At 40.9% G+C, this 26,030-nt stretch overlaps 2 protein-coding genes across 2 annotated transcripts in view; one reads left to right on the top strand and one right to left on the bottom strand.

Moving 5' to 3' along the window:
• The window catches only part of LOC129763561 (cytochrome P450 4c3), a 45,077-nt gene extending 40,761 nt beyond the window's left edge, over positions 1–4,316 (top strand). The window contains exons 3-5 of the mRNA XM_055762757.1: positions 2,078–2,357; positions 2,423–2,492; positions 2,556–4,316. Coding sequence (XP_055618732.1) covers positions 2,078–2,357; positions 2,423–2,492; positions 2,556–3,447 — 1,242 coding nt within the window. The 3' untranslated portion in view covers positions 3,448–4,316. The remainder of the gene's footprint in view (positions 1–2,077; positions 2,358–2,422; positions 2,493–2,555) is intronic.
• Positions 1,568–26,030, bottom strand: part of LOC129763560 (cytoplasmic FMR1-interacting protein) — a 43,970-nt gene continuing 19,507 nt past the window's right edge. Inside the window, exons 6-8 of the mRNA XM_055762756.1 lie at positions 13,188–13,426; positions 12,975–13,122; positions 1,568–12,911 (exon numbers count right to left, since the gene is read on the bottom strand). Of these exons, the coding sequence (XP_055618731.1) occupies positions 12,714–12,911; positions 12,975–13,122; positions 13,188–13,426 (585 nt within the window). The 3' untranslated portion in view covers positions 1,568–12,713. The remainder of the gene's footprint in view (positions 12,912–12,974; positions 13,123–13,187; positions 13,427–26,030) is intronic.

The raw sequence follows: 26,030 nt of genomic DNA, 5'->3' as shown, positions 1-26,030 counted from the left end.
TTCTAAAATCTTGGAACAAAGGACTTTTTTCTTGTTTCCACTTCACAGTGGAAACGAAACAAACGGCACGCCATTGAACTACGTTTTACGAGTTAGTGAAGCGTCAAAGATTATAATATATTTTCAGCCAGAAAAAAAACTCCTTTCAAACAGAAATTATGAATGAAAATTAACCTCTCAGTATAAAATTAGTGTTCAATGTGAATGGAAAACTTTGTTTTCTTCATGTGGTATAATAATATATTAGGCTGCGGTATTTCCGCGAGGTGTCGTTGTAAGCGCGTAGTTCTAGTTGTATTCATTGTATCGAGTCATACTATAGCTTGTTGGAAAGGTATTTTTGCACGCTATATATATATAGTCCTTGACAGTGTTTTGTTTGGTTAAGTCGTTCGTGAGTTATAGTGTCGCAAATATGGAGCAAAATAAAGTGAAAATCCGACATATTTTACAGTACTACTATGACAAAGGCAAAAATGCATCTCAAGCTGCTAATAAAATTTGTGCAGTTTATGGACCCGATACAGTTTCCATTTCCACCGCACAACGATGGTTTCAACGTTTTCGTTCTGATGTAGAGGTCGTCGAAGATGCGCCACGCTCCGGAAGGCCTGTCGTCGAAAATTGCGACAAAATCGCTGAATTAGCCGAGAAAGACCGGCATAGTAGCAGCCGTAGCATCGGCCAAGAGCTAGGGATAAGTCATCAAACCGTTATTAACCATTTGAAGAAGCTTGGATTCACAAAGAAGCTCGATGTATGGGTGCCACACACGTTGACGCAAAAAACATCTTTGACCGTATCGACGCATGTGAATCGCTGCTGAATCGCAACAAAATCGACCCGTTTCTGAAGCGGATGGTGACTGGCGATGAAAAGTGGGTCACTTACGACAACGTGAAGCGCAAACGGTCGTGGTCGAAGCCCGCTGAAGCGGCTAAGACGGTGGCCAAGCCCTCATTAACGGCCAGGAAGGTTCTGCTGTGTGTTTGGTGGGATTGTCAAGGAATAATCTATTATGAGCTGCTTCCCTATGGCCAAACGCTCAATTCGGACCTGTACTGCCAACAACTGGACCGCTTGAAGGTAGCACTCATGAAGAAGAAGCCATCTTTGATAAACAGAGGCCGCATTGTCTTCCATCAGGACAACGCCAGGCCACACACTTCTTTGGTGACGCGCCAGAAGCTCCGGGAGCTCGGATGGGAGGTTCTTTTGCATCCGCCGTATAGTCCGGAACTTGCACCAAGTGACTACCACCTGTTTTTGTCCATGGCGAACGAGCTAGGTAGTCAGAAGTTAGCCACAAAAGAGGCCTGTGAAAATTGGCTATCCGAGTTTTTTGCCAATAAGGAAGCGAGCTTCTATAACAGGGGTATTATCTCGTTGGCATCTCGTTGGGAACAAGTCATCGAACAAAACGGCGCATATTTGACTTAAAACAGATGATTGTAACTAATTTTATGAACAAATGAAAATTTAAAAAAAATACCGCAGGACTTTTTTGACAGCCTAATATATCTTCAACAATAACTGAAATACCCGAACACCTCACTTTATTCCTAACATCCGAAAAAAAATCACGAAAATTAATTATTTTCCGACCTTCCAGACAGGGGTCCCCCCTTAAATGTCTCCCGCTTACAACAGTCAGAGCACTTAATCCTTTCTTCTTATGCAATCCAAAATAATTAATCTTTATTGTATTTGCTTTGAAATGAAACCAGTTTCTAGGCGAAAACCTCATCCCCGTCGATACAGTGCTCTTCCGCTTACTGGGTTAGCAATTCAACCCAATTATCGAACTCCACTCGCTAACTGGGCTGCGAAAAAGCAAAAGTTGAACTCCAAACTGAATCTGACGCCTATACATAAATTGATACATAAATCAATTGCAGTCCAGTTAACGTACGCCCAGTTAGCGAACGTATATAAATTGTCCTGCAATGGAGCATTCATTAAAGCCTAAACGAATCACGAAAAACACTAGTTAACATATTATTTTATCCACTTAATTATCGCTATAATTTGAAAGCCTGTTAAAAACTCATCAACCGTCAACCTCTATTCCCTACAGCCAATCCTGGGAAGCCCCAAACACATCGAGAAGAGCCACGACTACGAATTCCTTAAACCATGGCTTGGCACCGGTCTGTTGACCAGTCAGGGCAAGAAGTGGCACCCTCGTCGAAAAATCCTCACACCCGCATTCCACTTCAAAATCCTGGACGATTTCGTAGACATCTTCCAGGAGCAAAGCGCCGTCCTCGTGAAGCGGCTGGAGAACGAAATAGGTAACGATGAAGGCTTCAACTGCTTTCCCTATGTGACGCTCTGTGCGCTGGACATCGTTTGTGGTAACTATGAGAAATTCACAAGTTCAAGATGTTCAGTTGGTTTAATATCTTAATGCACCGTACAGAAACTGCCATGGGTAGACTCGTGAACGCCCAGATGAACTCCGATTCAGAATACGTAAAAGCCGTTTATCAGTAAGCTCCGCCTACAAAACTGTTTCTTTTTTAATTTACTTATTATAATTTCAACATTCACAGAATCGGAGGAATCGTCCAGAGTCGTCAGCAGAAAATATGGCTCCAACCGGACTTTATCTTCAAACGCACCAAAGACTACAAAAATCATCAGCGATGTCTGGCGATTTTGCACGAGTTCTCCAATCGAGTGATTCGCGAGCGCAAGGAGGAAATTCTGAAACAGAATCTCTCGAACAACAATTTTGCTCCCGAGGAGTTCGGTCGGAAGAAACGTCTAGCCTTTCTGGATCTGCTGATAGAAGCATCTCAGGATGGAACCGTGTTATCCACCGAGGACATCCGAGAGGAAGTCGACACGTTCATGTTCGAAGGTCATGACACTACATCGGCGGCGATTTCATGGATACTGCTGCTGCTGGGAGCCGAGCCATCGATCCAGGATCGCATCGTAGAGGAAATAGACCTGATTATGGGTGGCGATCGGGAACGATTTCCAACCATGGCCGAGCTCAACGAAATGAAGTACCTGGAGTGCTGCATCAAAGAAGGGCTGCGACTCTACCCAAGTGTGCCACTAATTGCCAGGAAACTGGTTGAAGATGTCCAAATCGATGACTACACCATCCCTGCCGGCACGACAGCGATGATCGTGGTCTACCAGTTGCACCGAAACCCCAAGGTCTTCCCCAATCCGGATAAATTCAACCCAGACAACTTTCTGCCGGAAAACTGCAGGGGTCGGCATCCCTATGCGTACATCCCGTTCAGCGCCGGACCACGCAACTGTATCGGACAGAAGTTTGCCGTGCTTGAGGAAAAGTCAATCATCTCGGCTGTGCTGCGGAAGTATCGCATCGAGGCGGTAGACCGGCGGGAAAATCTCACCCTGCTGGGGGAACTGATTCTGCGACCGAAGGATGGCTTACGGATAAAGATCAGTAGACGAGATTGATGAGATTATTGAAACAATTATCGTTTAGATGTATTTTTTTTTGTAATTGTAAGCTTTTTTGTGTTTATACCTTAGGTTTAAATGCGTGCATATTCCAATGAGATGTGGGTGCGTCAATTAATGTATGATAATGAATGTCTTCTGTATCGTTATAATCGAGAGGACACAGCAGGCAGCATGAACAGGGATGTGTAACAATTTTTGATGTCACTTAAAAATCAAACCCCCAACGAATCCTGTAATACAACGAGCAATGCAATAAAATTGAAGCGGAGCCATTCGCTTCGGCTATTTTTAAACTCTACTTGTTGACTTTTTATCATTGATTGTGTCTCTCACTGAAATCTTTTTTCCCGAAACAAAAGTACTCGATATCGATTTTCTGCGCCCGATCAAGAATCTATCACTTTTAAAATCATCTGAACACTTGAAGCATCCTAGTTAGTGTTATCGAGTCGGGCAAAGCTGAGAGATTTTATTTGGAATTTAAACTTCTTCGTTGTTTTGCTCAATATTTGGCTACTCGAGCTCCCTTAAATTCCCATATGGTACTCTTTGTGGCTTACAAGATGTTTTGCTATTCACGATCATTCATCCACTGTCTTTGGATTGAATCGTCTTCTGCTCAATTCACGCGAAGCCAAGACGGTTATAGATTGTTTCTCGTAATCAAACTGTTTTAGGCCGAAACGAAAACGAAATAGAAAACTAATCCGCAAATAATTTTCCATCAGATATATTATTCTTCTAAGAGAGATTGCGCTGGGAAAGATTCAAAAACGAAGAACTTGGGTTCTACATTTTTGAGCCAAATTCCAGCGGCATAAAGGATGAGTTTTCTTCATCGCATCGTGACGGATGATGAAAAAAGGAGTCATTACGGCAAACCAAGTTAAAGAAAGTCATGGGCACTGTTTGTCCCCAATATTCACACTGCGAGTGTTATGCTGGAACCACATCAATGTTGTTTATTATTTCTAATGTTATGGGAAACAGTATCGAATACAATTAACTCGATCGGGCCGAGCTCTTCTCGAAAAAAACGACCAAAAGGTACGAAATAACGATTCTACAGAATGACAACGCTTCGCCTCACTTTACGAAACCCTTCAATCATTTATCGTAACGTTCGTAATTCACGTAACAGCTCCAAATCACGCGGCGGTGGTGTTTTGATAGCCGTCTCATTCATGTTAGGCGGTTTCATTGATCCAACTCCAGTGTGTGATACTCTCGAACAGCTTTGGCTCAGAATCAGGATGGAAGGTTTGGTCGTTAGTATCGGTGTTATTTATTTACCACCCGATAAGAGAGGTGATCTCAGCTGTATTGAGAAGCATATTGATTCCACCGGAGCCATCATTTCTCAGCTTGAAAGACAGGATGTTGCATTTGCGTTCGGCGACTACAATCAGTCTGGTTTAGAATGGAATATCCCGTCGAATGCTCCACCTTCTATTGACTGCTCACGATCACGTTTTTCGACTGCTTCCTCGACCTTACTCGATGGATTCTGTTTCCATGGACTAACGCAGATCAATCCAGTGCTGAACAGGAATGGCCGCTTGCTCGATCTAGTGCTAGCAAATGATGCTGCTTTATCAAGGTGCTCGATCACCGAGGCCGCCGATCCAGTTATTCCGCTCGACACCGATCATCCAGCACTGGAAGTTGACGTCAATCTACCGACGCCAACTGGATTTGAATATGTACCAGATCTGACTTCCTTCAATTTTCAGAAAGCTGATTTAGCAGCATTACATCAAGCTATAGCTCAAGTCGACTGGGAATTCTGGAGACCATCGAGGATGCGGATGCTGCCGTTACCAGGTTTTCTGATGTCATGACCCGTATCATCGTTGATTGGGTTGCTGCGCGGAGGACTGCACGGAAACCAATCTGGGGCAATAGACGACTGAGAGAACTCAAAAGATTGCGATCCTCTGCTCTCCGGCGTTTCTGTAGACTGCGCTGTCCGTTTGCTAAGCAAGAGCTGAACCGGACGAGAAACGAATACCGTTTATACAATCGCTTCCTGTATAAACAGTATACGAGGCGTATGCAGAAAAATCTCCGTAGAAACCCGAAACTTTTCTGGTCCTTTGTCAACTTCAAGAGAATGGAAATGGTCGCCCGTAAACATGTTTCTGGTGAACCACTCGGTTAACACTGCAAATGCAATCTTTTCGTTACTCACTTCAAGCGAGCATTCAATTACCGTTCGTCCTCCGAAATGCAAGTTGCTGCTGCCGTTAGAGACACTCAAACCAACGTATTGAATCTTGACATCTTTCGAGTCACCAGCGATGTTGTGGAGGCGGCGATCCGCAAATTAAAGTATTCTTTGACACCCGGTCCGGACGGTATCCCTTCTCGTGTACTGAAAAAATGTGCGCCAAGTCTTGCCTACCCTTTATCGGTCCTATCCGACACCTCTCTACAGCAGAGTATGTTTCCTTCGCTATGGAAGCAGTCAGTGATGTTTCCAGTACACAAGAAAGGAGACAAACGTAACATAGAAAACTACCGAGGAATAACATAACTTTGCGCCTGTTCGAAAGTTTTCGAAATCATTGTCAATGATGCTGTGTTTTCCTGTCTGTCCTTGGATCAGCGCGGTTTCTTCCCAAAAAGGTCTGTCGCAACCAATTTGGTCTACTTTGTTTCCATTTGTGTGCGCAATATGGAGCAAGGTACACAGGTGGACGCAGTGTATACGGATCTCAAGGCTGCTTTCGACCGCGTCGATCACAAAATCCTTCTAGCAAGGCTGAACAAACTCGGGATTCCATCAAGACTCACGACATGGTTGAACTCGTATCAGGAAGATAGACAGATGTGTGTCAAAATCGAACCTGCACAATCTGCGACTTTCTCTAATTCTTCGGGATTGCCTCGAAGGAAGCAACCTAGGTCCATTGTCGTTCTCACTATACATCAACGAAGTGTTCTTGATACTTCCAAATAGTGCCGCTTATTCTATGCTGATGATGTGAAAATTTATATGGCAATCAGGAACGTACTAGATTGCCATAGGCTTCAGGATCTGGTCAACCGCTTTGGAGAATGGTGTTTGAGAAATATGATGTCGTTCAGTATCTCGAAATGCAGCACTATTTCGTTTTCTCCGGAAGCTCAAGCCAATTGTGTTTATTACTCTTTTTCTGGCCAAGTCCTGTCGCGAGTGAGCCACATCCATGACCTTTGAGTGACCCTTGATAATGCGCTCAGTTTCCGACTGCACTTCAACGAAATTATCGCTAAAGCCAACCGGCAGTTGGGATTCGTTCTTAAAATTACGAGCGAATTCCATGATACACACTGCTTGCGATCTCTATACTGCTCGCTAGGTCGATCTATACTGGAGTTTAGCGCAGTTGTCTGGTGCCCGTTTCAAACTAACTGGATTCGTAGGATTGAGTCTATTCAGCGGTCATTTGTGCGACATGCTCTCCGGAATCCTCCGTGGCGGGATCCACTAAACTTGCCACCGTACGACGCTTGTCGCCAACTCTTGGGACTGGAGACGCTGGAAATGAGACATTTCAACGCTCAGGTTATGTTTGTCGCCAAACTTTTGGCAGGGGAAATCGACTGCCCTGCACTGTTGGAGCAAATTAATATGTATGCGCCTGAAGGTAGTCTTCGTACCAGAAACTTTTTGTATCTTGAAGGACGCAGTGTGAGCTATGCGTTGCACAATCCTGTTCGTTTCATGTCAGTCCGTTTCAATGATGTGTTCGACCTATTTGACTTTAATATCTCTTCGGACTCCTTTTACAGACGACTCACTCGTAGATGACATTTTTGTATTGTTTTATATTGTTGGACCATTGTATTTTGATTTAGTAGTGTCGTTAAGTTTTAAGAATATCATTAAGACCAAGTGTGAGTCAGATGGTTTAAAGAAAAGATATAAAGAAATAAAACCTACTTGGTAATACTCAAAAGAAAAGTCTTAGACCTACTTGCCATATTCCCTAGGCATTGTGCCGTCCAACTATAACATGTGTGGAAATATGCATCGCCTACCACTACACACATCCGAGTCAACTGTGCCTACTTCGTGCATATTATACATTTTTCATTCCAAACCAAGCGCTTCCCGCGATATTTCTATTTTTCCTAGAATAAACGAGTGCTAACGTAGTTCTCGCGTATTAGTTCATTTCCGCAGGTTCCACTCCGAATCCCTTACACTGTTTCCCTGACTTTGCCGTCACTTGTTTCGTTGGATTTCGATGACAGGGTAAATCAGCAGTTCCGCTCATCTTAAAACATCGATAAATGGCCCAATTCGTAGATAGTCTCAGAAGACGAAGCCGTTTATCGTATTGGCATTCGAGTTATGCCAGAAAGATGGATGATGCTAGCATTTGTAGCCATATAAACAAGCGAGAACTTAGTTGCGAATCTAATATCATCAACAAGATGATTCAATGTATTCGGAAATGTTGATCGACCTTAAGGTGAAGGTGGAAGCTAGCCATTGTAGTACTATAGCTAAACCCACGTGTAAAAATGGGGTAATAGTGTTTGTGAGAGAAGAGCAAAGCAAATGTAAATAGATCAATTCACTTATCAGACTGTGTGGCGCTTCATTGACACAAGTCTTTGAATACATTTGTAAAAAAAGAATAACAATTCAATACTGAAGTTAGATGAATGAATAATTGCAAACATAAATATATATATAGAAGGTGAATTTGCATATGGAGTAAAATTCTGATTATACGCGAGCGTAACATGAGCAAAGTTATAACACATTCGAATTGGGGCTCTTTTGATATTAACAAGTTCTTCCGCATAGTAACTCAATACTGATAATTCCTTAATATTTTCCTTCGTTGGTCGTATTGTTTTCACATATTCACGCTGGAGAGCCTTAACCCTTCTCTTCGTTGGCCGAGACATTTTGATTGAATGTAATACATTTACGTTTACTATTTTTGGAAGCATAGGCAGCCGTGGCGGGGTTCCGAGCTCTGCAATACAATTTTCTCAACCAATGTTCAAGTTGCCAAAATTTACATTATAGACCCATTAAACGTAAAAATAATAATTGTATTGATATCAACACAATTATATTTTATTGATTTCCATGACATGAAACGCTATGACTCAGGAATAACATTTCATTGAGTGGTTTTTATGTGGTTTTCAAATGATGTTGTCTGGCATCAGTGTCGAAAAAATAATGATGTTTTCACCAATACAAACAAAACCATTGCGGAAAATTGACAAATGAAAAGTTAACTTTCAGAGCACTAGCTCGAGTTTTACGACGTTTTCCACTATACATTGCGACGGCAGATGAAAATTTAATATTTGGTGAGTAATCGATTAGATTTTATTATTAATATTACTTGGTGGGAAGTGTGTGCGAGCGATCATTTTCTTCACACTGTTTCGCAAAATTATTTTTTTTCGGGCGAGGGGTAAGGGAGGGAGATGAAAGAAATGAGCGCCATTGTGGCAGCCATTTGTGGCTAGCTTCCACCTACATCTTAAGATGTCTGTCAGGAATCTCACACAGCACCTTGTTATAGCAATGACGTCTCCAAATCCCGAATTAGTTTTCATTTTCCATCCATACTTAAAGCTGCAGTGGGCGCAACATACCATGTTTCAGCAAGTACCGACTATGCGAATACAGTAATCGTTCGCCAACTGGTCCTGGCTTAACTGGTCTGCTTTTTAACTGGGCGAACGCTAACTGGTCCTTGGACCAGTTAAAAAGCAGAATTTTGTAAACAATCGACGCCATATTTAATTGGAAGATTTGCTGTGAGAGGCATTCGAGTGTAATTTGAAATGTTATGAAAATTGACATTATTTTCGCGTGACAAAAACATTGATTGAATAACAGAAAAATAATTTCCTCAATTTCTATTTCATACCTGTTGTCGCACTCAATGCGAAACTTCCATTGGAATCCTCTTGTTTATCCAATTTCATGATCAACGTTTCAACTGCTTCACGTTTGGAAAAAGGCTGGGGGTGTTCTAAGCTGGTTAATAAGTTAAGCTAAGCTTAGAAGCTTAATAAGTTAAGCTTAATAAGCTAAGTGTTTCTGACTGGTTAATCAATCACTAGGGCTTCTCTGCATGAACTGAACAGTGCACGTGATGCAAAAATATATATAATCCCTCTTCACTAGACGGCATGTAAATCAACGCTTTGTATCATTCCATCAAACTTCACCTTGAATCTTAAGCACGATGCTGACTGGAAGGAGCAACGCTATGTAATAGAATAGAAGAGAGAGAGAGTTAGTTTAATTATAGAAGTTTGAATTTCTGCAGTTCATGCGCCTCTAGCCTTGAACTTATTCTAAACTCGGGCTTTTCGGATGCCCTCATCGTGGATTGGTTTCTGGCTGGATGACTTCCGAATCGTAACTGTAACAATATGAAAATCCTCTACTTTAACGCTCTGGTTGCCACCGGACGGGGCTTGCATTGCAATATTTTTCCTCTCCACAGTGTCTGTTTACATGTGACAGTGTTTGTTCTTTACGTATGCATTTCGAGTGTCCAATTTAGTAGCGACTGATTTGCAGTGGTATTTGCCGCTACATCTTACCGGTGGTACGGGTAAGTAAGCACGCAAATGAGAAGAACAAATGTCTTGGAGTAAGCGATTCCCTACTGAGTTGGCTACAGTCTTATCTGGTGAATCGATACATGGCCGTGAAAATAGACGACCCCTTCTGTGTGACATCAGGCGTATCTCTAGGAAGTAATCTAGGGCCATTTATTCTTATATCTCAACAACATCAATGCCATTCTGGAGTGCCACAAATTATATGCAGATGCTTCAAACTGTATCATTCAATCAAAGATGATATCGACGCAGTATTTCTTCGAAACTTAAGACAGGTAAAAAATATCAGTCCCTCGTCTCCCTGTGCAAAGTGATTCTTGCATATTAAAAGCATTTGTTATTAAAAAATGGATAAATTTTAGCAATTTCTCATGATGAGACCTCTTGTGCATCGTCAATCATTGTAAACCATGAGTTTTCAAACAAAATCTGACAACGCTATCAGTTGAACTGCGGAAGTTATGACGAAAACAGTAAAGCAACTACGCTCCTTGGTTTTTGCGTAATGGGAGCTCCATTCCTTTTGGGACTAGTCGTGCTGCGATTTCGCTAATGCCCAAAACATCAACCAAAATATGACGAACGATCTCGTGAGAGATATTCATTTTACGGACTAGCTTTCTCAAACTTAAATCACGATTTCCGAGCACTATTCCTTTCATTTCGTCGATGTTTTCATCAGTTGAAGAGATGAATGGTCACCCTTGAAGTGGCAAATCGTTCATCTCTTTCATTCATTCTTTCATGCATACATCCGTGTTTTCGACATAGTTGAATCACCAAATGTATTCTGCAACATTTTGAACGTTTCGGCAAAAGAAATTTTGCTTGCAACACAAAATTTTACATAAAATCTTTGACCAATAGAATTTCTCATAGAGCAATTCCTTGTCAAATCAGCCGGCCTCTGACCCGATCCCTCCGATTTTTTTTGACGTAGAACTACGTCTTTTTCAAATTTGGTACTTATGATGGAAACTTCCTAAAATCAAAATTTTCATTATTATATGACCAGTTTCAATTATAACTGATTTTTTAAAAGAACGGATTCAAAATCATTGATTTTTATTTCAAAAAATCGTAACTCAAAATCTAGATGTTTGATTACCATTATTTTCACTATAAAAAAATGGTTATATCCCGAGAACGGTTCGTCCTGGGATAAAACGTTATTTGTAGTTTTTCATGTGGTAATGCTTAGAGATTCCTTTTTTGTCTTGAATTTCTTAAATGGTTACGATTTTAGAATGTATTGAAATTTCATAAATTTTCAAAAATTCATAAGGATGGCGATTTGAGATATAGAGGTTTGAAATATTAAATTCAATTTAGAGTAATATTTTTCAACAGTTTAACAGTTTTAAAATTACAAATTTTCGGAATATATTTGACAGAATATACAATGATTCAGTTCAAACTTTTCATTCCCTCCAAGTTTCATTCCATCAAAATGGACCGCGATGGTATGAAAAGTGACATAGTAAAGTATAGCAGTTACGCTTGCCACTACACCACCGGCACCAGCAACTGAATACTCATGCTGGCCTACTGCAGCACCTTCCAACTCGACGTTTTTTTTAAATTCACTAAGAAAACACTGAACGGCCAGCCGCACCAATTCGTTCCCTGTCGGATAGAAGACGACACTTTTCGACAAATTAATTATGTAGGATTGGGTAGTCGTATCGTGATGTTTCGATGAAAGGATTGTGTCACATGCTACATGTTGCATTGTCGTTGCCTGAGTGGATTCCCGGGTTAATACATTTTGAATGATTCATCTGCAACAGTCTGTCTGTAAAAGATGTTCATAAATGAGTTGGTAATCGAAGAGTAATAAAATGCTTATCTGATGTACACTTGATGTTAGGTATTTCAAAAGTCTAGCCGCGGTACAGTAATCCATGAGATCATTTGGAATGGATTCGTTAGCCGAATTGTAAGCAATATGTATGTAGTTTAAATAAATATTTGTCTGTGTCCTGTCTGTTCGATGTTAGAATTCTGCTGTTTAATATCATTATTTAACCTCGAGAAACGTTGACAAAAAAAAGAATGATATCGGTATGATTCTATAACCGTTGGAACCTATTTAGAGCATCATAATAGTTCGCTCTACATGTACAGCGATATTTATTGCCAGGAACGTCAAAGTCAAGATGGATTTCAAAGGATCTCGAATTCCACGGTTCACGTCCTACTTATACATCTCTGGGTTATTTGAACATTTTGTCGGACACTGAATACGTCATTTGCCAACATCCTCTGCATCTGCATGTGCCTCTCTCTCTCTATACATACGGGTAAATGAATCTAGAAATGATTCCTCTTGAATAACGCTTCCAAAAAGCGTTTGGAAGGTAGATTCCTCAAATGTTTAATATCATTCGTAAACCTATTCTTTCGTATTTTTGTCTTCTTTCCAATGCCAAACTTGATTTGAACAATCAATACTACTTTACTCCTAATATACATATCTATCATATCAATTGGATATACAATCTTTGCGATAAGGGAAAATAAATAACTCTAAAAAATCGTAACACAAACTGAGAGAGAGAGAGAGAGAGAGGTTGATATGAAAACTAAAATATCAGCATCAATCTTTCTCCTCCAATAAAGCAATAGACCTTAGAACTAAGAGAGTGGAGCTTTTTGTTCTACTGCGTCCGCAGCTTATTTGGATCGTGGTAGTGCGACGGAACCACCGTCGGATGTGGCGGTGGTGGGAAACAGCGCACATGTTCCACATTAGAGCCCTCCACGTCGTTGCTTTTCAAGTATTTGTTCAGTATCGCAAAAATCTGCGAATTTAGTACCTGGAAGCGACGGATTCGGTCCACCATACGTTTGAGGTTCTGAAACGGGAAGAAAAGAGACGAATCATTGTGTGTTTTGAGATACGGTATGAGAGCACTTACAATTCCTTTTACGGTATCATCCTTTCCGTCAACTCGTTGTACGCGCAAAATGTGATAGCAAAAATCCAGTGCCTCAAATTTTCTCTGCTGGTTCAACAGGACAATTATTGCACAGCCCGCCCAATGGAGTCCTTCGCCGAAAAGTTCTCTGAAAATTCAGCAAAATACACACGTTTAATATCGCCCGAAATCGAACACATAAAAACAGCTTACTCCACAGTGTACTCGGTTCCGGCTACCGGTATGCAGTATACAAACTGCAAAGCCGACCACAGCCGATGGAACTCGGAACACTCGTCGATATGCATCACGCCGTTCACTGGCGGAGGGCCGGCCCAAACCGGATCATCGAGGAATGATTTAACCCGACCAAGAATGACCTCGAAAATGGACAGACCGCAGCAAAGACGCTCACGGGTCAGCAGATCTCCCTCCCGGGCGATCATAGCTTGCTGTAATTTGGAAGAGAAATAGAGTTTTTGATTATCGTTCCGAAAATGTATTCTGATTATTTACGAGACATGACGCTTCAATAGTTACTGACAGAATACAATATGTGTTAAGGTTAAATACCACATCTGTTTTTATTGCAATATGCAACAGCTCTTCATCATAGTAATAGTTCACAAACGCTGTGATGCTTGCAACAAGAAACATATGAGTATTTTCGTTCTCAATAACACAACAATGGAAGCCGCTTATCAACGCCCAACTGGAACAGTGGATTAAAAAGGAAGAATTTTCTCACGGTGAAAAGGTAATAGTGTGTAGTTTATCATATTTATTTATTTACAATGATGCTACATCCCATGAAAAGATTGGATCCTATTCACTACATTTCGCCAAAACACTTAGTCCGTGGCTGAAATTCTCCGTCCTGGAACCTCGCCAGTTCTCATCAAGACCTGCTTCATTTGGTCCAACCACCTCGCTAGCTGGGATCCTATCCGGCATTCTAGCAACATGTTTCGCTTGCGTGGTTGCTTCTTCATAATCCTGTATATCGTCGTTTATTTGTAAATGCTTGCGAATTCTCTTCGAGAATCGTTGATGTTTCAGGCCCGTAAAGATCTGCCGGTCTTATCTGAGATTTGTACATGCACTTTGCGACATCTTTGGATTTAATGGCTGTTGTTGTTGTCGGCTGTTATCAACGAGCCAAGGTAGATAAACTCATCGGCTACATCGAGCTTGTCGCAGTCGATTGCAATAATACTCCCAAGAAGGATTCTGTTACAATCAACCTTTCTCGTTGTATGCAAGTCCGCTGCCGTTGCATTTGTTCTACAGATTATGTTCACGTCATCATGGCCCGCATGTTGAAAGACGCTCTCCGCGTAACACCTTCCAGCGCCACGTTGAAGAGTAGACAGGGGAGTCGATCGTCGAGCAACCGATCGTGAATCCGGCTTGATAAATCCCGACAAATTGATCTGAACCAGCGAAGGGTGAGCTTGAACAACTTCTTGCAAGTTCATCTGTTTGTTCATTTCCCTCTATACCGCAAAGGCCAGGAAACCACTACAGTTGTACCTAACATATCTGACTAAGTTGCCGTAAAAGACAAATGCATTTCCAGACAATTTTTGAAGAGCCTGAGACGAACCAGCCCAGGAGGCAGAAAGTCTCAAAAATAAAGAATAAAAAAATAAAATAATTATTGAAGAGCTCTTGTAAACATTAAGGACTTTAAGTGTATATAATTTCTTTCTTCTTCTTCTTTTCCTTCGTTTACGGAGACTTTAAATCTAGTGATTCATTCGTCTCCGTAATTTCTTTTGCGGCAGACATTCATACCATTCTGAATCATATTTCGGACGCTTAAGGCATACAGAAAACAGATCTCAACTTTATACATTATTATATGGTTGATATTTTTAATAAATTAGTTCGATATGCTTTTAAGCTTTCTACTTTGGTACCTATTTGATTGAAAACATAAAAAAAATCAACGAATAAAATGCATTTCAAATCAAGCGAATTAGAATTAAACTTCGGACACCATTTATAATATAATATGGATTTTTTCCTACTATGTAATAATTCAAATGTAATTCTCAAATGAAGTGATAGTGAAACCAAGGGATTATTCTAAAGAAACAATTGTGATATTAATTTTATAGTTATATCATCAGTTCATCAAGTATTTCAAGATATTAGAACAAAGCGTCCAAAATATGATGTTGTCCGGAATATGATGCAGAACGGTACATTCTATTATTGCAGCTATTTCTGTTGATTAGTTTCCCATAGCTACAGAAAACTTTTATGGTACCATACACTCCACTACAGTAATCGTTCGCTAACTGGTCTGCTCTTTAACTGGGCGAACGTTAACTAATCCTTGGGACGAATTAAGTTACTTATTTTTGGTTGTGCTAACGTAAGGACATTTATCACTATTCACTCGCGAGATGCGACACGGAACTAGGACACAACACTTATAATCCTTACAAACATTAAAATGGTTAAAATGACCTTTTTCGTCGACCGGTTTCGGGCTCGATGTTGCCCATCTACTGGACGGTGTCCGACTGGTTACGATGGAGCACTAACACATATTCATACGATTATCAGTACTTGTCGAAGATATATTTTGCTGAGTTATCAGCTTCGTCAGATGGAAAAGTTGGGATGATATTGGTGCATCTTCTTCATTCATAAGTGGGGAATCGCTGTATCGCTGTTGAGATGTACAATGATTCCCATGCATTCAACTGTGAGGCTTTTCGTACATTTCTAATAATTTTTGCCTTCTCCCAGTTTACGCAGTGGGCTTGAGTTAAAGCATGTGCTGCCACACTTGATTCGTTGGCTCGTTCATTATCCACCGCATTCTTATGTTCACGTAGGCGGATTTTGAATTTCCGACGAGTTTGACCGATGTATACACTAGTACAGTCTTTGCAGGGAATCTGATAGATCCCTGATTTTTCATCCGGTGGAATTCTATCTTTCAGGTTGCACAAAAGGTCTTTCAGGGTGCTCTCACTTTTGTACACCACATGAAATCCGTGTTTCCGGAGTGTAGACTGGACTGCGTTGGTTATTTTGGGATAGTACGGTAGGCTGATCCTTTTGTGTTGTTCCTTTTCAGGCTCTAATGTGGTGTTGTTTTTTCTCCATTTCTTCTTCTCGTGTTTCCGAAGGATTTTCTCCACAAAACATCTCTTGTACCCATTCAGCTCTGCAGCATGGTAGATTCTATTTTTCTCCGCTATGTAATCATCTCTCTCCATTGGTATGTTGAGGAGACGATACACCATGGAGTGGAAGGCTGCTTGTTTTTGTGCGCCGAAGTGATTAGAGTCGGAAGTTATATATCTATCCGTAGACGTTGGTTTGCGGTATATCCCAAACTTTAGCCGATTATCTTCCTTCCGGGTAATGTACAGGTCCAGAAAAGGAAGTGTACCGTCTTTTTCTTTTTCGACGGTAAACTTAATCGTCCTATGTCGGGAATTCAACAACTCCAACGTCTGCTTCAAGTAACGTTCTTTCACAACTGCGAAGATGTCATCTACATAGCGTCTCCACATTCGAGGGAAGAATTTTTCTTTCGCCAACTCTGTTTCAAAATCTTTCATGAAAACCTCCGCCAAGAGTGGCGATAGCTTGCTACCCATACTGAGACCGAACGTTTGCTTGTAGAACTTTCCCCTGAACGAAAAGAAGTTCTGATTCATACAGGTTTTCGTTACCAAAAGATATGCGTCGATCTGATTGGGTGGTACGCGTTTCCGTTCCAGATGCGCAAACTATTTACCGCCTCTGTTACTGGCACGTTCGGAAAAAGAGCTGTAACATCGAACGACACCAGAATTTCCCCCCGCCTAACCTCGAAGCCTTTCAAATGGTCTACCAACTCAAACGAATTGTTGACTGTTTTTGAATTGTTGAATTGTTTTTACCGTGAGTTATGGGATATTTTTTCAATTCTTCAACCAACCAAGCAGCCATTTTTTCAGTTGGAGTGTAGATGTTAGACGAAATCGACTGCATCGCCACTGGATTTTTATGTATTTTTGGGAGGCAGTACAACGATGCCACTTTTGGATTGGGTACATTCAATTTTCGTTCAAGTTTATCCCCACCCAAGTGTGTGACTTTTTGGCGAACAGAATTAGCTTCTTCAGTCATTGCATTAAGCGGATCTTTAGGTTTCCCATTTTTGAAGCAATGCTCTTCATACGGACCGGAGCGAATCATGTCAAGAACCCGTAAGTCATAATCATGTTTATCCATGATCACAACTGCATTCCCTTTATCTGCCCGTGAATAAACTACATCGCGAGCTTTTAGCTGTCGTATTGCACACCAGGTATCAAAGCTCGTCTGTTTCCCACTTTCCGCCTTGGGTACTGTTTTTAATAAACATTGCTCAACGTCGTACCGTATAGCTGATTTCGACGTGAAAGTGTTGTACTGTATTGCGCTTTCAATATTATTTACTGTGTCGGCGATGGGGGGGCGCGAGGGGGAGATGGCAAAATTCAATCCCTTGTTCAATAGATCCAGCTCAGTTCTAGCGAACTGTGCGGACGAAAGGTTGATAACAAAATTGTCGATGTTTTGTGGAGATCGTATTACCTTCTGTGGCGCCTGCGTCAGAGCGAGATGTTTTAGTTTTTTTGTGATGCCTTTCTTTCGTTCTCCTTACACGTCCCTGGAGATTGCGACTTATTTTACACATCACTGTTTGCCAACAATCTTTGTTCCCCTCCACACACCGATGAACAATACACTCTATCTTTTTAGAAAGCCTTAACGTTTATAGGGGAACTTCTCCGTCTCAACGTAGTAGTACACGTGTTATTTGTATTAGTACTTAGGGGCTGTCCACATACCACGTGTACAGAAAAAGTACGATTTTAGACTCCCCCTCCCCCTCCGTGGACAAGCGTGGATACTTTCATACCCCTCCCCCTGTTGTCCACGTGGACATTTTCCCTTATTTTACTAGAATAATTGATGAAATAACTGAAATGCGCATAAATTATGTTTTAATTCTATTCAAGTTTGTTCAAATTTTACTAGCTGTACCCTGTCACGCTTTGCTGTAGCACATTGAGGTTTTATGGCAGAGAAACGATTAGCAAAAGCGGATGTTTCGTATGAGTTGAATTTTCGATACTTGACATACTTTGTTTTTGTATTATTTGCGAAGATATGAAGTCTATCTTGTTTCCCAACACGGAAACGTGCAAAATACAGTTGAACAATCCGCATCCGAATTTAAACAACACAATTGCAAAGATTGGTTTTGAGTAACACCAATTAGAGGCGAATGAACTTCAAAGTTTCAAGCCTCTTAAAAACAAAGAAGAAGAAGAAGTAACGCCAATCGAATAAAAATAAATGGATTTAAAATCATCATCAGATACAATTTTAGTTCACGATTTTTTAAACACTTTCAAAAGATATGTTGCTATCACGTAGAATACATATTCAGTACTAGAGAGTACATTTACGTTCACAGCTTTATTTCAGAAGTGTGCTCATTCCATCTGGAAATCATAAAGCTTCCTAAGGTGTTGGCAGTATCAAAAACATCCTTGAAGTGTGTTGTATATTTTGTCATAATATGAGCCCCATCAGTACCGAACTTTTCGAGCGCACACAAACGAACAGAACAATTTTTCATACATAAATTATTTTGACGTAGAACTACGTCTTTCATTAAGGGTGCCAAACCAGAAAATAGGTCACGTTTTTATGAAATAAAGTTAACGTTAATAACTATTTTTGTCGCGAACGGATTTTGACGATTTACATACTAAATGAATCGGAAATTCCGTAAGATTTGTTTAATATGCTATACATTAGATTCCCCTGGTTTGTAAATGGTGAAAATTCATGAAAACTTGAGGCGTTTCCATTTTCCCATACATTTGTTCTGTCCATTTGTGTGCTTTCCCGAACAGACCTGTCAATAACGAGCAACTTATCGACGACCAACGGAGGGGAAATCGTAGGATTCAAAGTCCTCATACTTGCCTAGAGTAAGGCAAACTTTCATTCGGCATTGGACTGTTGAGCAATCCAGTTCACTTTGCTTTCGTTGCGCTTCGATCTAAAGCCTGGTTTAGAGTTCCCGTGAACGTGAACTTGAACAGGTGGTGAAATAGTACGATCATTTCACGGTGAACTACATTGCGATGAAACAACTCAAAAAATCGTGGTGAATAGAATGATTTTGTTCACGTTCACGTTCATATTACAAGTTCGGCAGTAAACGTGAAGTAAATAAACACCGATCTTTAATAAAGTTATTCGGATAAAATATACAGTTGTTCACGAATCAACTCGAAGCAACGAAGTTTTTCAACCCGCGCAGTGATCCGATTGAATGAAATTGTATGCATATCAAAATTTTCATTGAAAACTTGAAAACTTCTAAACATATCCTTTCACAGTTCACGGTGAAATAATTTTCAGAATGCCTTGGGACATTCGAACGTGAACATGAACGGGGAAATATTTTGACGTCTATATTCACCACTGTTTTCACGTTCACGTTCACCGAAGTCGGTGAACTATGGTGAGTTCACCAACATCTCGATTCCACGGTGGAAATTCAGAATCGTTGTGAAATATTGAGTTAATCCACTTTTATCAATATACATTATGTTTAAACATGTTTTTCAACTAGAAAGTGTTCATTCCTATCGTTTTAAGATGTTTTCCTCTCGTTTTATATATGGACTGATGAATTATTAACAAAAAAGTGTTTGTCCGCGTTCACGTTCACGGGAACTCTAAACCTACCTTAAGATTGGACCCCACCAGTGGTAATCCAACTTGGATATCGTCGTTTGGTTTTTCTGTTCGTTTCTCGCGTTATTCGTATTGTGTTTTTCTTTCCTCGTCATAAATTGGACGCTTCGCGTAGTGTGTGATGAGCACGAAGAAGAAGGCAGGCTCGAGCCCTGCAAAAAACGAACGCATTGCCAGTGGCAATAAAATTTCGAGGCAAGCGTCATCTAATGATGCACGCGATGTTGGTGCAGTGAAAAGCGCTAGCACTGAACCGCTAAGCGCTAATATTGATCATAATGAAGCATTGCTACTGTTTTCGAGGTTGTTATTAACAAAAAGAGTTTATTTCGCTTGTTAAGTCACCAAGAAAGTAAATGTCGTTCCGGAATTTTGTATGTGATTAGGTTTCGCTTCCCAGTAGCAAAACTTCGTCCACTAAGGGTGACAGCTGCGCTTCTCTCGAGCATGAGAAAGTAATGCAACTTTCAACAACAACGCAACAGTTGTTTCTAAAATTTCACAGCATTTTAGAATAATATCCGAAGGTATAAATAAGCGACTTATATAAAATAACAGTGTTGTTCTACGTCAACAATGCGGTCGTATCTTGGATACAACCTCCTCCAATTTTTTTATTAATAAAAAATAATCTCAAAGAAAGAAAAGATAAAGTAGGAAACATGCACTGATATCTATAGATCTACATTTAACAAAGGATAGAGGAGTAAAGGGTCGAAATTTTTAAGTGATTTCGGAACGCTGTACCGTTTTGACTTATATTCCGAACAGACTCAAATTCCGAACACTTTATTTTGAAATTAAATTTACTGAACATCAATGTTATAAATAATTAAATAATGAAAACCCTCTTTAGGGTAAATCTTTCTGTATAACAACATTTATAGGTATCAAAATAACATTGATGTTCAATAAATTCATTTTTACAATGAAGTGATCGAAATTTGAGTCGAAAATCAGAATTTCGGAATTTGAGACAAAATGGTCGCTTCAATTTGGTTGATAAAAACAATATCATGCATTTTTGGAAAATTAGTAAAAACCCATAACAAAATTTTTAATGTTTTCTTTAATTCTAAAAGATAAAGGGTGTGTCACATCAAATTGCATCACGGAAAAAACGCTGTAGAAATTTAATTTTTAGGAATTATATCTTCAGCTTTCGCTTATAATCAGATAAGAGTGTATAGATCACGTTGGCCATGCTTCACTGTCAATTTTTCGTAAATTTGGAAAAATGTCGTCGAACGAAAAAGAGCGTCGTGAATTAATCCTGTGCACTCATTTCGAGAATCCGGAGTTGTCACATCGGGACATCGGTAAGATGCTGGGAATCGTCCAATCCACGGTCAGCAGAGTACTAAAACGATGCTTCGAGAACCTAACCATCGACCGGAAGGTGAAGAACGACAAAAATGGATGCTCCGTCAGTGAAAAAAATCACAAGCGCGTAGTTAAGCAGTTTAGACGTGATCCGAGAAGTTCGGTCAGGGATGTCGCCAATAAGCTGAATTTGTCAAGTTCATTCGTCCAGCGGACCAAGCAGCGGGAGGGCCTGCGTACATACAAGGTTCAGAAGGCTCCTAACCGCGACGAAAGGCAAAACATGGTGGGGAGACGCGAGCCCGGAAGCTGTACACCGAAATGCTGACGAAGCCGCATTGCCTGGTAATGGACGACGAAACCTACGTCAAAGCGGACCTTCGTCAGCTGCCGGGCCTGTTGTTCTTCTCCGCAGAGGACAAATTCAGCGTTCCGGAGGAGATTCGCAAACAGAAACTATCCAAGTTTGCCAAAAAGTACATGGTGTGGCAAGCGATCTGCTCTTGCGGAAAGCGGAGCGCCTCCTTCGTGATGGCCGGCACGGTAAACGGGCAGGTTTACCTTAAGGAGTGCATACAGAAGCGCTTACTACCACTATTGAAGCAGCACGAGGGCCCGACCATCTTCTGGCCGGATCTCGCTTCGTGCCACTATTCAAATGACGTGTTGGAGTGGTACGAAGCCAACGGGTTCACCTTCGTGCCAAAGGAAATGAACCCGCCCAACGCGCCGGAGCTTCGCCCAATAGAGAAATATTGGGCGATTATGAAGCAGGCCCTCCGGAAGAACCCAAAAGTTGTCAAATCGGAGGCGGACTTCAAAAGAAAATTGATTTCTGTTCAAAAAAAACTACAACCTGACGTTGTACAGAACCTTATGGACGGGGTAAAGAGGAAGGTGCGAGCATACGGGCTTGGGCTCGAAGTATGAATAAAAAGAAAATGCCAAAAGTTGTTTAATAGTTTTTATTTTACTGTCTAAAATTTTCAAAAGGATCGGTCTACTGGGCGAATTTCTACAGTGTTTTTTCCGTGATGCAATTTGATGTGACACACCCTTTACTTGGTTCCATCAATTTGAATATTTTACAACTGCATTCATTTTACACAAAATTCTGTATGAAAAACTGTACAAACATTATTATCCTAAAGGCCGTTTTATATTATCCAGCACGTAGCGTAAACGGCACGTACCGAAACGGGCAGACAAATACATGATGTATTTATATTATCAGGCATAGCAACTTTTCTGTTCTGTAGCGTCATAACTAACATGCCGGGTGTTCGGGTTCGATTCCCGTTCTGGTCGGGGGAATTTTTCGTCAAAGAAATTTCCTCCGACTTGCACTGTGATCACGCGTATTCTAGAGCTTGCCACTCAGAATGCATTCAAGGCGTGTTATTTGGTATAGAAATCTCAACTAAGTACTAATAAAAATGACGCAAGTAATACTACGTTGAGACGGCGAAGTTCCTCTAGGAACGTTAGTGCCATTGAAGAAAGAAGAAGAACTTTTCTGTACGGACTGGTTGCGCATACGGTGCGGAGAAATTTGTTTCCGGAGCGGGAGAGTTAGTTCGCGTTGACAAGGGTAGCTTCTGGTGATTGAACCGATGTCGTACCGAAGAGCGACGAACGCACTCATACCACGAACTTCGACGTTTGATTTGTATGTATGGTGCTACTCGCCCGTGTAGTTCGTGCCCGGCACCGGCAAAATATTCTTTTCGAGAATTCCTTCATGCATTTGTCTGAAACGTGCTGTGTATGCCCGGAGCCGCTCCGCTATATATACGCATACACATTTGAAACACACGCAATAATATTTGTCTTGCATGAAACGTGCCGTGCTGGTTACGTTTCGTACCTGATAGTATAATATTACCTTAAGACTAACTATTCTCGATGTAAAAAACATTTATAGAAAGTTATACCTCATGAAAAACCATTTACGCATACCATGAAATCTCAATCTCAATCCCTTGGAATCGTTTAATTTTTATAGTTTTGGGTTATGGGCGTCTATGCATACTCCGTAACTATGAAAGTTCGATCAAAAGAAGTTTCCATGAGATATTTTTAGAATGTAGATTCCACTGAAAAAGTTCAATGATATGAGAAAAAATTAAGAACGTTTGACTGGGCTGCACTCTCAGTCGGCTCAATTTGTTTATTGATAAATACGGAGAGCTTCGAAATTCTTAAAAATGTAACAGATTTTATTTAATTTTGAATGTATATGTTATTGTGTTTAAAATATGTATTTGTTCTTCCTGTCCACGTGGATTATGTCTGTACCCCCTCCCCCCCTCTCCGTGGACAAGCGTGGACATTTTTCCACCCCCTGCCCCCCCCCCCCCCCTAAAGTTGTCCACGTGGTATGTGGACAGCCCCTTAGTTCGTGGAATGACAAGCATTCCCCTTTATTCCGCGCGGCGAATGAGGTGAGATGGCTCAAGTCACTGCATTCCCGTAGGCGAATGACGTGACTATAGTTTATCACTAGGTGAGATTTGAAGTCGTGTCCTCATATGTTATCGATTCGGGTATCAAAAAGATGTTGAAAAGTAAGATAGCTTCCACAATGGAACGAGAAACTTTGCTATCTCACGTCACTCGCCGCGTGGAATAAGGGGGATTGACTCAATGATCTCCTCTATTCCGGATCCCGATCGGGTTCGAAATTGGCAAAATGATGCATTTTGTAACCCGTTCAACTACGATTTTTTTCGAAATTTGTTATTCATAATTGCAAAGATGCTAAATTTGCAGACATGTTCGCAATTTTACTGATATTTATTTTATGTCCTGCCCATCCTTTTGCAGACTTATATTCTCAGTTGCAGACTGCAGGGATATGGTATTTCTTCTCTGTATGACTTGATTTCCTGTCCCTGTTTCAGACATTACTTTGTGATTCTCGCGGTTACAAAAGTAGCTGGCAGATCACATCCACATTTCAAATTTTTATCGAAGACTTTCAAAAAGTCATCTGGCATATCTGGAGGTGATGACATATACTCTGACAAAAGCCAACACGAAAACAACAAGTCACCAAGTATTTTTGTATACTTTATACATAAAATATTTTTGTGTACAATGGCTCTCTGGGCTGACCGCTACCGACCGCGCCAGCTGTCCAAACTGGACTACCACAAAACGCAAGCTACGCATCTGATTCATCTTTGCTCCCAGGGAGACTTCCCGCATCTCACCTTCTGCGGTCCTTCCGGGTCAGTAAGAAAACTCGCATCATGTGTTTGCTGCGGGACCTTTACCGACCGGGCGTGGAACTTCACATCACAACGCCCTTGAATCGGAAGGTGAAAATCAGGACCATCAGCAGTAATTACCACATCAAGTTGAATCTATCGCTTGCCGGGATATATATAAAAAGATTGTCGTGTCGGATTTGATCGAGCAAATTGCTCAGAGGCAGCAAATTGATCCCAGCGGGTAGAGTGATTAGCTGACCAAAGATACCCAGGATGCGCTGAGAAAGAACCATGGAAAAGTATGTATGTTCTACTTCGCGGGTTATTCCCGCGGTTAGAAGTCCTTGCTCGGTAATATGAGTGCCGGCTCCATCTCAGGAGGATATTCTTACAATTTTGAATGTAAGATTGTCATTTGTTTGTTTCTTGAATGTAACAACACTTTGCATTTCAGCACATTCCTTCGGTGTTAGCGAAAAGAATTACGCTATCCTCATGCTGGAAGCTTGCAAGGTACAACAGTATCCGTTCACGGTGAATCAAGAGGTGTCGGAAATCGACTAGCAAATATTCCTCCGAGAAACCGCCAATCAGATTGTCCTCAACACCGGATGCAGTAAGGAAATAAATACATTGATTGAGTATTTAAACGTACCTAATATGATAATTCAATGAAACATGGATGTAGCTAGGATGAGCAGGGTCCGTTTAGTATGTTTGAATCCGGTTATCCACAGGGTATCATATATAATATGATCATTCGAATAATAAGGGACGTAGTAAGGAAAAGTTGGGGTAGGAGTGTTGAGATTGTTGCAAAGAATACAAAATAAGTGATAAACCTTTGAGTCCGCTTTGATAGTCCTTTGATTTATTGGATGCTTAAAAGGTGTCTATTTAGCATCTTCATATGTTACGATATTATCGCTGATAAGATTTAATAAAACTTTTTTGTCAAATTCTTATATATAGGGCTGGGGAAAAAGAAATGTCGTATTTCTGATCGAAATTTGACACTTTATTTAACATACTTAAAATTATCCAATTTAAGTCAAATGTGCGCCGTTTTGTTCGCAAACTTGTTGTCATTTAGAAGGCATCTTCATTATTACCTTCCAAACCTTCCTGACCGTCAATCCGGGCTTGGCGATGGTTTGGGCCGGCTCACCGCGCTTCGACACCGCGTTGTCGTACGTGATCCATTTTTCATCACCAGCCACCATCTTCTTCAAAAATGGGTCGAGTTCGTTCCGTTTCAGCAGTGCATCGCAGGCGTTGATTCGGTCTAAAAGATTTGTTTGTGTCAACTCGTGCGGCACCCATACATCCAGCTTTTTTTGGAATCCAATCTTCTGCAAATGGTTCCAAACGGTTTTATGGTCTATTCCCAGTTCCTGGCCAATCGAGCGAGTGCTCACGTGCCGGTCTACTTGGATGATTTCAACGACGATTGGCCTACCAGTACGGGGTGTATCTTCGACAGCCACTACTCCAGAAAGAAATCGATCAAACCAACGCTGTGCTGTGCGAATCGTTACAGTATCGGGTCCATAAACTACACGATTTTTTTCGGCCGCCTTCGTTGCTGTTTTACCTCGCAGGTAGTAAAAACGTAAAATATGGCGAATTTCTTGCTTGGTGGACTCCATATTTGACGCGCTATAACTTGAGACTGAAAAGGACAATCACAACACTGTCAAAACGACACTTGTAGCACAGATTGTCGTCTTTAAATAGCCGT

This window comes from Toxorhynchites rutilus, chromosome 1, assembly GCF_029784135.1.
Source record: "Toxorhynchites rutilus septentrionalis strain SRP chromosome 1, ASM2978413v1, whole genome shotgun sequence".
NCBI classification, from domain to species: domain Eukaryota; kingdom Metazoa; phylum Arthropoda; class Insecta; order Diptera; family Culicidae; genus Toxorhynchites; species Toxorhynchites rutilus.
The sequence above is the reverse complement of the archived record's forward strand: the minus strand, read 5'-3'. Positions and strand labels throughout refer to the sequence as shown.